The sequence below is a fragment of the Corvus kubaryi genome, unplaced genomic scaffold (genome assembly GCF_017639235.1).
Source record: "Corvus kubaryi isolate FWS band 111438036 unplaced genomic scaffold, C.kubaryi_AGA036_p1.0 37384, whole genome shotgun sequence".
NCBI lineage: Eukaryota > Metazoa > Chordata > Aves > Passeriformes > Corvidae > Corvus > Corvus kubaryi.
In genome coordinates, this window is record NW_024581126.1 from 2,669,180 (window position 1) to 2,681,291 (window position 12,112).

General features: G+C 44.0%; 1 protein-coding gene and 1 long non-coding RNA gene across 2 annotated transcripts in view; one reads left to right on the top strand and one right to left on the bottom strand.

The window, feature by feature from the left end:
• The window catches only part of LOC121668157, a 29,776-nt gene extending 23,807 nt beyond the window's left edge, over window positions 1–5,969 (bottom strand). Inside the window, exon 1 of the long non-coding RNA XR_006017276.1 lies at window positions 5,836–5,969. This is a non-coding gene — a long non-coding RNA (uncharacterized LOC121668157). The remainder of the gene's footprint in view (window positions 1–5,835) is intronic.
• Window positions 5,970–8,289: 2,320 nt separating this feature from the next.
• CSTF3 (cleavage stimulation factor subunit 3) overlaps window positions 8,290–12,112 on the top strand; it is a 48,452-nt gene continuing 44,629 nt past the window's right edge. The window contains exon 1 of the mRNA XM_042035643.1: window positions 8,290–8,475. Coding sequence (XP_041891577.1) covers window positions 8,446–8,475 — 30 coding nt within the window. The 5' untranslated portion in view covers window positions 8,290–8,445. The remainder of the gene's footprint in view (window positions 8,476–12,112) is intronic.

Consider the following 12,112-nt stretch of genomic DNA (forward strand, 5'->3'; position numbering starts at 1 on the left):
GCAAATACGGGTTTGAAATTTATCATCGTTGTAAGGGTCATTTACCACTGTATTTAAAACAGCGGCATTTTTCTTCATTACTGCTTTGTATTAACTTACATTTCTTACAGTGACCTCCCTTTTCTGGTGCATACAGCAGTACTTTTCCTTACAGACTTGAATTTGTTCGGAAAACAAAATATATATAATGATTTAGCACATAGTTTAGGCATGGTTCTTTAACGCTGGTGACTAGTACCTTCTGTGAGAAAAACGAAAAAAAAAAAAGGTCATGAATTTATAACCATGAATTCTCAAAGCAAGCCTGAAAAGAAGAGCAGCAAAAGGAAGGAGTGGGATTCATTACGAAACCCAGCAGATAATTGTAGCAAATGCGTATTATAAAGATGAGTCACCCAGCAAAGGCTGAAACAAAAGGCAGCACGAGGACAGAGATAGCGCTGGAGAAAAGCACATCGAGCTAGATAACACACACAATGCACTCAGTCCTTTAAGTACTCCACGAAACCAGCCGCTGTCTTTCAGTTACTAAACACAGTTACATCCTTTAATGAGCAAGTAACTTACAAGACACTATGGCAGTGCCATCCTTCACTCTATCACACATGCAGAATCATCCGTTCACTTATCATACTCCTTTAACATTGTCTTCATTATCTGAACCAAGAAGTAAATTGCCACTCGCTTTTCACCACCACTTGGACATCCCTCCATAATACCACACTGCTGCCATGTTCCCGATCTCACCAGCACACACAAACAGCAGCTTGGCTCTGTATCCCAAGCATTCCTGCTCACACAGGACCACAACACACTGTTATTTCTTGACTGCACCCTAAAGAAATTAAGGAATAACTTCTTTATTAATCTTGGGGAGCACGAAACAAAGGAGGCTCCTGAAGAGAATTTCTTAGTAGGAGCAAAGTTAACACATAGAAATTGACGCTGTTCTCCCTAATTAGAGACCTGCTGCGCTTTAGACACGCAGCATTTCTGCAAGGAGACAGCAACGGGAGTTTCAGAAGCTGAACGAAAGCATCAGCAGCAACTTTGTCAGACTGCACTGACACACTCCATGGACTGCCCTGGTTCTGTCCTGTCAGAGCAGCGATTCTTCCATGGGCTCTCTCTCACCCAGGAACGGGAGCACACTCTGCAGAAAGCACATTTTGACGTCGGAGCCACAGTGGGTCTAGAGCTTTCCATACTGCGTAAAGCTTTGTGAGAAAGTGCCCTGGTCCTTTCAGCATCCAAACAACAGCCCAAAGGCTTGTTTCTCCCATTCTGTGCAAACAATCACTGCTTAACTGTTTCAAATCTCCTAGCAGTATGTTTGTAACCGGGAAAGCTACAGTTGTTGCAATAGGCACCTGGATTTACAAGGTAATTAGTGTTGACAACGTTCCCAAACCTACTGTCACATCTGAGTGGACGGCACTTCCAAATTGTGCTGGGATACACACATCCTTCTGTGCTCATGATTTCTAACGAATTACAGAAGGAAAAAAAAAAAAAAAGAGAGAAAGTTGTGGGATTCATTCATTTTCGACCAAATTTGCATTGAAAATCTGTTTTTCATATAATGGATGCATACTTCTGATACATAGCAGCTCTAGTTCTTTGCTCCAAGGAACAAAACCAAGACAAATGACCACAACAAGAGTGACAACAGAAAGCCTTAATGATGAGAAATAAAGACACATCATTTCTGGTCAAAGAGCAAACAAATATAATAAAAATCCAAGGTACCTCATTTTTTTGTGTTAAATCACTGCAGGACCATTACATTTTGAGTACTTTTCCCAGGAACTGTCCCCAGTCTTTGGAAGGATGCCACTTGGAACAAGTACTAATATCTAAGAATGACATTCCCTTTTCTGCCTCATTGCCCACTGTATGCTAATAAAATGAAATGGCCATTCCAGAGAAAACACTCACCCATGTATTATTATTTTAAAACTGTAAAAACAACACAAGGAAAAAAATAACAAATGCACACATGTAACATGAAATGAACTGTAATGCAAGATTTAAGTTCAATCAATACATAATTAGAGCTGCCTGGAAGAGGCAATACTTTTCAGACTGTTGACCTGAAGGGTACTTTTTCTTATATTTAGGCTGAGACATTTCCCTTAAATGAGATTTCAAAGTGCAGTGTTATACTATGTCAGAAATACAACAACAAAGCAAATTCTACTACAGCATATGGTGATTGAGCTGAGGCATCATTTCAGGTTCAAATGCAGCATAAGCTTAGCTAATAGAGAGAACATAAAAGCACCTCCTTAGCTTTGTGTCCTTATTAATTTAATAAAAAATGGCACAAAAGAAAACTTGGAATCACTGCTTTTACTACAGAACACAGCTCCATTAACATGAATCCCAGCTTCTTATGGAAAAAGACCCCAGCATTGCAGCTACCACCAAGCACAAGTGTATCTGTCTGCTTGTCTGGTATGATCACCATGGTACCCAGATGCTTTAGAGATAAGTATGAAAACACAGTCCTTAATTCAAAGTGCATGCAATCTGTCAAGGTAAATTTACACGGGGGTAAACACACGGGGCTGTGATTTCATGTGCAGCATGCAGGTCTGGACTAGGTGACATCAGCAGTACAGGAGATTCACACAGAGGTCAGGAACATCAGTCATTTCTTCAAAATTAGCTTTGGTAACAATAATCTCTGACAATGGCCTCATTAGAGACAGAAATGTAGGTTAAGGTGGGACACACAGGACAGTCACCACGGGTTCCCAAGGTGAACTGAAGCAGGGGGTATTTTGCGGATCAAGCTGTACACTGTGAATGTAGGAGGAGGGGGTGGTTACTATTCCAGCACCAGGAATGCATCTTGGCATTTCCAAGATTTGTAAATCAAGTTTGCCTAAAATAAGGAGATTGAAACAAGCCCAGACTTTGGTTTCTTTCACATTGCTTCTAGTTTTCTGGGAGCTTGCGATGTACTTGCATCACACAAACACGCTTTGTTTCATAATAGAAGGAAACAAACTTAGAAGAAAGATTGATTGATTCTTATGTAAACCCTTGTTTCCTAGAGCTGAGCTTTCAAGCAAAACATCAAATACTAAAGTTGCATAGCAACCTCCCCACCCCCATTACAGGTGGACCGGGTGGCCAGTTAGTTCCACCTTTCCTGTTTCTCCAGGCTGCACAAACACAGCGCTTGCATAGGTAGGATTTATGTCATCAGGGTGAGCTTCCAAGCTGTGGACAACATGTATTTAAGAAAACAAAAGTTCTGCCCAAAACACCCCAAGGTTTGAAAACCTCTGATGTTCTGGGCTTATGTTTTCCAGTATATTATGAAAATGAACAGCACCTAATGTCTTATAAACTCACTCTCACACATCATTTTATGATGATTGGATTATTCAGCTAAGTAGAAGGCATTTGTGTGCAAGCAACATTATGCTTAGATAGTCAATTTTTATTTGTTGTTAATCACTAGCAGTTTTTGGAAGCACTATAGTATTATATCCAATAATCACAATGACCACTAAATTTTGTATCACTGGCTTTAATTGAGAAATAACTGCAATCATCACTATGGTTTTAAAAAGGCTTTGTCTGTATATTTGCAACTAGAGTAAACATACACTAGAAAACACCTGAGACTAAATACTGCTATGCAAAAGCATAACACCAATTACAAGTAAGTATGTTCTGCCCCACCTCATTTTGTTCTCCCTTTTATTTGTTGGATGATCTCTATGCTGCCTACTGGCAAGTTCCCTCTTTGATTTCCAATCATCCTTTGATGACTATTTTCCTTCCATATGCTTCTACTTTCTGCCCTTCTTATTAACTGTTAAAACCCTTACACCCAAAATGTGCGTGACTTTTTCCTAAAATAAGGTAAAGTTAGAATACTTTTAAAATGATTCATCATTGCAAGCTGTGACTCGACAGAAGAATTCACAGAAAGACACTTGTGATGTCCAACAACAATGTGGCAGGAAAAAGTCCTGTAATCCAGACACAAAACCCCCTAAGTTGTTGCCGTGCCATTTTCCCTGTTGGGCGGCTGCCAGGTACGTGCAGCTCGTCCCCTCGCTCCGCTTCCAGCCGAGCCGCAGCGGTGTTTGTCTGCCACCTCCCGGGTGAGTCACAGCGCTGGGGACACCGAGTGGGCACAGGCCGACCCGGACAAGCCACAAGAACGCATGTAGCCATGCTAGTGGTCATCAGGCACATTTTAACGACTTCAAAAATACTTAGCTTACAAACACTCAAAAATTTGACAACGCTGCAATCAGTGAACTGTGCTGCTATTTGTAGACATTACCTCATCTTGCTCCCTCCAGCTGCAAGGCTTCATTTGGACTCCACTTTGATCCAGTACACAAACAAATAGCATTTTTCAGTTGGTTTTTTTGTTATTGTTGCTGTTGTTGGTTTGGTGGTTTTTTTTTTTGTTTGTTTGTTTGGGTTTTTTTGTGTGCTGTTTTTTTTTAACTTCGTGGTGTAATTTGAGGTTTTCTAGATTTCTACTCTTCTGCCTAGAAATTTTGTCCAGGCAGAGCTGGTGGGTATCGGTCTCTCTCCAATTTTGAGACCCTTGGACACTCTTGCAGCCTGGCAGTGGACATGCAGGAATGCCAGAGGAATGGCTGCTGGACATGTGGGACTGACTGTGCCCATCCTGGGGAACTGATCTGCACACAGACTGTACACCCACAGCATTCGGGACATTAGACTCACTGTATGTACACTATAAATGGTACATCCATAAATATCTGCCCATAAATCTTAAGGGAAAAAAACAATGTAACCCTGCCTCTGAGGATACCCAGTTGTTGGCTTAAACAATTTACAGCACTATGTTCACTGCTTAGTGTTTCATCCTTAAAATACAGCTTTGACCACAGAGAGATCGATCCAGCTTCAGATTTCATTTCATTATTGTAAATTTTCCAAAGAATCCACAAGGCAATGTAAATAAACATTGATGAACACTAATAATGATCCACAACAGCGAGAAGTGTTATAGAAAGGCAATAACTACTTGCACTGGAAAAGAACTCTGCATTGAAAACAGAACAAGATTTAGAACAAGCTTCTTTAGTCGATGTGATGATCATTTATACTTTTCTTAGAAAACTGAAAAGCTGCTTACAAAAAATAAATTATGCAATACTGTAATAAATAGCATTAAATGGTAGGCAATTCAAGCAAATGAATTGATGTTGAGGAGGCTAGGATTCAATCCAGATTTTTAACATCTTATTACACTATTAAAATATATTACTGCAACTATGTAGTCTGCTGTAATTATTTTCTACTAATCATGCAAGTTATTCACTGGTCCATTCACCTTTGTTTTCTGCTTATACACTAAATTTCTAAACTAGTTTCAATCCCACTACTGCCTTCTCCTCCTCACCACCCAAATCCCCCCCAGACGCTTCCTTCCCTCTTGACTATAAACTCCAGTAGTACCAGTGCAGAGCCCAAGAAAGCAAACTCAGCAAAGCTTGTTTGGGTTTTGCTTCCTCCCTCATGTTTGACATTGATGCATCTGATTAGTGAGACACAGCTCACTGGATGTCAAATGGGGAGGAAACCAGTTTGGCAGAAGGATGAATTTCATTCTTAATTATGGCCTATGGAAATACTAACTTAGACTGCCTTCTTTTTTTTAGTTCACAGAATCCCCATGGTGTTGTCAATTTACAAATACAAAAGGAGTGATTATGGATTCTATATGGGACTCAGGCACTGCAGAAGTCTCACCTGAAGAACCACCAGGGCCCACCATCCCCCTGGCCAAGAGCAAGACAGGATCTCTCAGTTTTCAGGTCAACATACCTTTACCCTGTGTTTGAAACCCATCTCAGAGGAGGGGTGACAGCCCACAGACTCCAACAGCGTGGTGACACTGGTGACACAGTGGGGAGGACAATCTTCAGTATCCTCTGCATTCTGGTAGCTTGAGATTCAGCACCGACACACAGAAATTAATGGGGCAGTTCAAATCTAAGGGCCTTAAACTTTCTCTCTAGCACTGAGTAGACATAATTAATATAATTATATCTGTGATTGAATCCCTTTGAAAATAAGGTTGCAAACAATGTTTTTAGTGGTTATAGTTGCACAAAACCTGTGATTTCATAACTAGCATTAAAAATAAGCTGCTGTGGCAGCTAAAATCACTTGGAAGACAGGTACGTCAGGTCTGTTTGATAACCACTCCCCCAACTCTGTGAAAGCAGCCTCCTGTCAAATTTGCTTCACTTACAGTTTGCCAAGATCTTGGCCTGGCAGCCTTTAAGGTTCAACATCTATTTAGGTTCTCATTTTCTTCCAGTTTTAAGTACCACAGACCTGTAGGTACAGTAGTCTTCAATTCCTGACCAGCTTCAGATTTGTTTTTGATTTCTGCCACATTCCCTCCCAGAGCAGTATAATCCACAACAGATTCCTAGTTAACTCATGGCTTGCCATTAAATTTCACAGCAGTGACTGAACTAAGCATGAATCACTACAGCACAGCAGGTATTAGCAATGTCCTCTTGCTTTGATATCACAAACCATCTGAAAATTAAAGTGCAGCCCTTCCAAGCAGCCAGGCCTGTAATCACGTCCTCACTGCCCCAGCTACCTCGGGCTGGGAGCCTCGAGCTACTCCCCTGGAGATGACGCAGCTTCAGAAGAAAGGGAAGGGACAGCCAGGCTGGAAAACAACGTTTGGGCTGCGCCGGAGGAACTTGCAACTCAGTACTTGTTGTAAGCTCAGCTGTTGCATCCCTACTATTTGCCCTCATGCCACCAAGGAGAAAGCCCCAAATCAGCCTTGTTCAATGGGCCAACTAAAATGAATTTACAGCACTGTCAAACTCAAGCCAGGTGACTTTTGCATGAGGCCCAAATTTAAGTTGCAGCAAGACAAAACTTGAGTTAAGCTAAACACTGCTCTGTTCTCTAAATTTAAGACAAGGAAACACTTTCAAACCTAATTTGAAACACAACCTATCATTTACACACTTTTTTTTTTTAAGTAATACTGCTCCTTAGGTGCAAGATTCACCCCAAAATGTAAACCTAAGGAACCAGAAAAAAATTTCAGCCAGGCCAGGGAGGCAGCTGACACCCTGCAGTCCTGGAGTAACATAAGTATTGTCTAATTAGAGGTTTCACCAGCATTGCTTCAAGCAATTACTTTGAAGGAATTAGTTCCTGTATAGGAAATGGAAAAATATTACAAGAAGGAATTGGAAAATTGCAGGGGTTTTGGAAAGAAATTGTATTTATTTCTCAAATATTTTCAACAAATTAGGCTCATATCACAAAGTCACTGTTCTCCAGGCACAGGACAGCTTATCTGCCAAGACAGATTGATAGGCATGTTTGTATTTCAATTTTGAAGAATCAAAATTCTGAGAAATGCTACTGCACAGTTAGTCAAATAACTCTTCACTCTCTGCTCCCTTTACTTTTCCCAGGTGAAGCTTCAGAAGGTTGCATATTATGTTTTCCTTATGTCCTCTTTCCACACATTTCTGCGGTTTAAGAATGGGACTTTTGGAAAATGAGGCAGAAAGGAACCCCCAGTACTGACACCGAGTTACTTCATGTATTTTTGCATGCCTATAATACACAATTTTAAGAACACTTACACTGCTGTTGTGAAGGCAGCTAAATCACCTTGGTATCTGCCAAGCCTCCTCCAGATTTTTTTTTCCATACAGCACAGTTTCCCTGCAGTGGCTGATTCAAGGCCCTTTCCGCATGAACAGGCTAGCGGGTATTTTGTAAATAAAATGAAGTTGCTTTAGGGGGAGCTGCCTCCTGTATCCTTGAGGTCTTGTGACCGAGATCTCAGCCTGTGTTTTGAACTTGCCCCGGTTAGCAAGAGCTCTTGGGAGGTGGAAGGGACGAGTCTGCGGCTGGCAGCCATCGCTGGCGTTACGTCAGCGAAGGCAAAGTGCCGGCGAAGTGCCGCTGGAAGCCACCAAACCCCCTCAGCTTCCCCCGTCCCGCAGGACGCAGGGAGCGAGCGAAGGCAGCGAACGGCAGCGCCGCGACTCTCATGGCCGGGCCGGGCCGAGCACCGCAGCTTCGTCCTGCCCGTGTGGGGCGGGAGCGGCCGCGGGGAGCCAGCTCTGCCCCCACAGTGTGGGAAGGGAATGAAGGCACAGCGAAAGGGGAGGAAAAAGGAAAGGAAGAGGAAGCGCCTGCCCAGCGCAGCCTCCCGCCTTCCGCGCGCCGCTTCGGCCACTTCCGGCCGCCCCCGCGCGCCCCGATGACGCACTTCCTCCCGCCAGCCCCGCTCCCCCGCCCCCGGGCCGGAGGTGCCGCCGCCATTTTGCCGCTCTCTCGCTGCCGTTCTCCCGGGCGCGGCGGCTGCGGCCGGAGCAGCGTTTTTAAGGGGCTTTAACCCGCCCGGGGCTCCGCGCCCCAGCCCGGTTTTAACGCGCCATGTCCGGAGAGGGAACCGCCGGTGACCAGGTGAGCGGGGCCCGGGTGGGCGCAGGCCGCGCCCTGAGGGGAGCGGTGCGGTGTGGGCTCGGCGAGGGCGGGCGTGCGGCGGGGGCCGGGGGGACCGCGGCCTTGTCCCGGGCTCTGAGCCCGGCCGGGGCTCCCCTGCCCTCCCGGCCGTCGGAAGTAGGTCCGTGTGCCCTGCCGCGAGCGGGGGAAACGCGGCGTGGAGCCGCCCCGGCCCAGGCGGTGACGCGCCGGGAGCTCCGGCTCGCTCAGCCCTCGCCTTCCTGGCTCAGGGCGAGGTGGACAATGGACGCCACGGCGAGCCCCGCTGTCGTGGTCTCGCCTGGTCGCTGAACACAGCGGACTTGGGAAGAAAACTGCAACCCGGAACAAGCTGTTTACAGTGACAGTTTGCGGTGTTATGTAAAGTGAGCGTTGGCTGAACTCAGGCGTTTAATGGAGAAGGCCTCTTTAACGACACCATCTGCCCCCAGAATGAAACGTTATTCAAATACACTTAATCCTTAAACTGGAAACAGTGTAAATGCGTTTATTTGATAAACGCATTTTCGTTGTGGTACAGGATGTCCTCTGTTTAGTAAGGAGCTAAACTAAAACCCAAGGAGTGCCACCTCAACATAAGGAAGAACTTCTTTATCTTTAGGGTGGCAGAGCACTGGAACAGCTGCCCAGGGAGGGCGTGGAGTCTCCCTCTCTGGACACATTCAAAACCCACCTGGACGCATTCCTGTGTAACCTACTGCAGCGGGTGACCTTGCCTGGGCTGGAGGGTTGAACATGGGGATCTCCAGAAGACCCTTCCAAACCTGATAGTTCTGGGATTCTGTGTAATAACTACAGTTTCAGTGGAGTTTGGCTTGTTTTGTTTTGTTTTGTTTTTTTTAATAGACTAAAGCGTGTGTTTACCCTAACCTCTTAATTTATAGGGAGGTGCCACCAGAGTGCTGTATGTCACTTTTTAAAATCTGGTATTAGCGTGAACAATCTCTGACTTACTGGCAGTGTTCCTCCAAAATGGCTTTTTATAGTATTTGGGATTATGTTTAAAATCGGTAGTAATTGGAGGGGTGGGGATGCAAGTTCCCGATTGAGGGAAGAGTGATTGATAAAAGTCATGTTTCTTAGTGGCCAGTGTAGCCTTTAGAAATACTTAAAATTAAGCTGATGGCTTAGTGCTTTTTGAAGTAGCTTTTTCTTTGTAGAATGATCGTTTCTTACAAAACAGGTTCATTTCTGTGTGTCTGGGCATGTACCCCTGAAGGGTGGTGTGTAAATTTTATAAGATCGCTATTTTGGTGGACAGGGTGGGTATAGGAAATGTAATGCTCAGAGTGTAAAATACTCAGTTTCTGCCTCATTAGGGTAATTTCCCAAATTTCCCTGTGTGCTCCAAGCTGATCAGGCTAGTTAAGTGTACTTGGAGTATGTTTGAGCAAGAGACTCTTCAGAATGGTTCCCTTCATCGTGAGACAGGTGGCTGCAAAGAAGAATATGCTACAGCAAAATTTTGTTAATGCTGGTGTGTAGTATGTTCCAGATTTAATTTCCCACTCCAATAGGTTTTTAAAAATACATTGATGTTTCATAGCGTGATTAAGCTGTTTGTTAAAGTAGCATGTGTGCTTCTGTAGCTTGCAAAGTGTTACTGTTTAACTTCAACAATGCTGACTTGAGGCTTTATTTTCTTTTGCAAGGGAGAATTTGATAGGCAGAAGGCTGAGTTACTGTCTGTATACTGCATAAAAGTAGCAGATGTAATACTGCTATGCCATATCTCAGAGGGGTTTAGCATTCCAAAACCTATAAATTGTTATTTGCAGCCTATGTAAAGCACATAATCTAACCTGTGACTTCGGTCCATACTAAGGTTCATCTTTTTACCCATTATTATTACTGTGTTCATGTTGGGTGCACTTCAAATTAATAAAAAAGCTCTTATAGGTTGGGTTTATTTTTATTTTTTTATTCATAGTGCACCATCCTCTTAATGAAGGCCTCTGCATTCTGCTTTCCTAGAAGTCTCTAAATTTTGTTATGGTCCCTTCCCTCGGTTTTCTTCATTTTAAAGAACAGCTTTTTTCTCACCTGGCAGACTTCTGTTTCTGACTGCTAATGTTGCCATAGGCCCTATTTAGATCCCAGTGTCTTTAGCAACACTGCCGTGGCGTTTTCAGCATAGAGGCTCCCACTCACCCCGTGGTGTAGCCAGAGGGGTCCCTTCAGTGAGCTTGGCTGTGGTGTGACATGGCATGAGGTATCTAAATCCAGTGTCCCTGGAGGGAGGAACAGCAGAGCCTGGTGATGGGGGCAGCTGGGCCTTGTTCCCTTCCCACACCGCAGCTGCTGTAGACCAGCCTAGTGCTGGCTACAAGGTCTCTAGCTTAGCATGCACAGTGTTCTGAGGGTTCCAAATGTGCCTTGCTGTAGGAAACTGAAGCTGGGCAGAGGTTGGATTGCAGGTGCCTTTCCTGTTTCAGGTTTCATCTGCTGCTTCCGTGACCGGTTCTGAGGTTTTGGGTGCTGTTTTCATTGGCAGTCACAGGGATCAGTACAAAGAAGGGACTGCACAGTTAATTTGCATCTGTGCTGTACATAAAATGTAAATGTGAGACTGTATGATGCAGGTGAGAAATCTTTGACAAATCAGAGCTCTTAGCTTTGACCCACTCTCAGGCAGGGGGTTCTGCATCCTGCTTCCCAGATCCTGGCTTTTGGAAGGCACTGCCAAAAGCAGCCAGGTGAATAATAAATTACCATGCTGTCTCTAGCTAATACAGAGCTTTGGTAGTGTGGAAAGGAAGAGCAGAGTGGAATGCTGATTGTAGGAAGAGAGGGAGGATAAAGGTAATATAAGGTTTAAGACATAGATGGCTTTATTGTACCAGGTGCAGTGCAGTTGAAACATGGCTTTGCTGCCTTTAGGCCAAGCTTAGCTCCAGGAATTTTTGGGCTGCTTTACTGTGTGAATCAAGAGCCTAATCTATGTTATGTCGGTCGTCTCTTCCTTATGTTGTTGTAGAACAGACTGGAGCAGGAGGACAAACTAATACAATGCAGGCACAACTCCTGGAGTATCTTTTAAATTCTTGCACTGTGTTAACTATGCTGGACCCAAATTAATCCTGCAGAACCAGTTGAATCATGTGAGGACTTAAAATCTGTCAGGCCCCTGCCAGACTTCTGGCAAGGCCTCCGTGATGTTTAACAAACCAGAATTTCCAGGGTCAGGTTCTGGAATACCAAACACTTAGCCCTGTTTGTATCACAGAAATGCACTTTTGTAGACTGAAAGGCTGCATCTGCCACTGTTTGCCAGAAAATTCCCTGACAGGCTCTTCCAAGCCTAACATGTCAGGGTTACAAAGAGCCCGTGCTTACACCTCTGTATGTTTTTACATTTTTCTGGCCCTTGATGTACACATCTAGTTTCATTTCAGTCATGGTGGTTGTTTCATGTACTCTGTAACAAGACCCAAGTTCCTTGTTCTCTTTGCCACTTTCTACCATGGCACAACCACTTTTTTTTCCCCTCTTAATATATACTTGCCAGGCATCAACTTCATCTGAAGAGGATGTAACATTTGCTTTATCACTGCATTAGTTGCCTTCTAATCTTTTAAGGTTAGAACATGCATTTCAC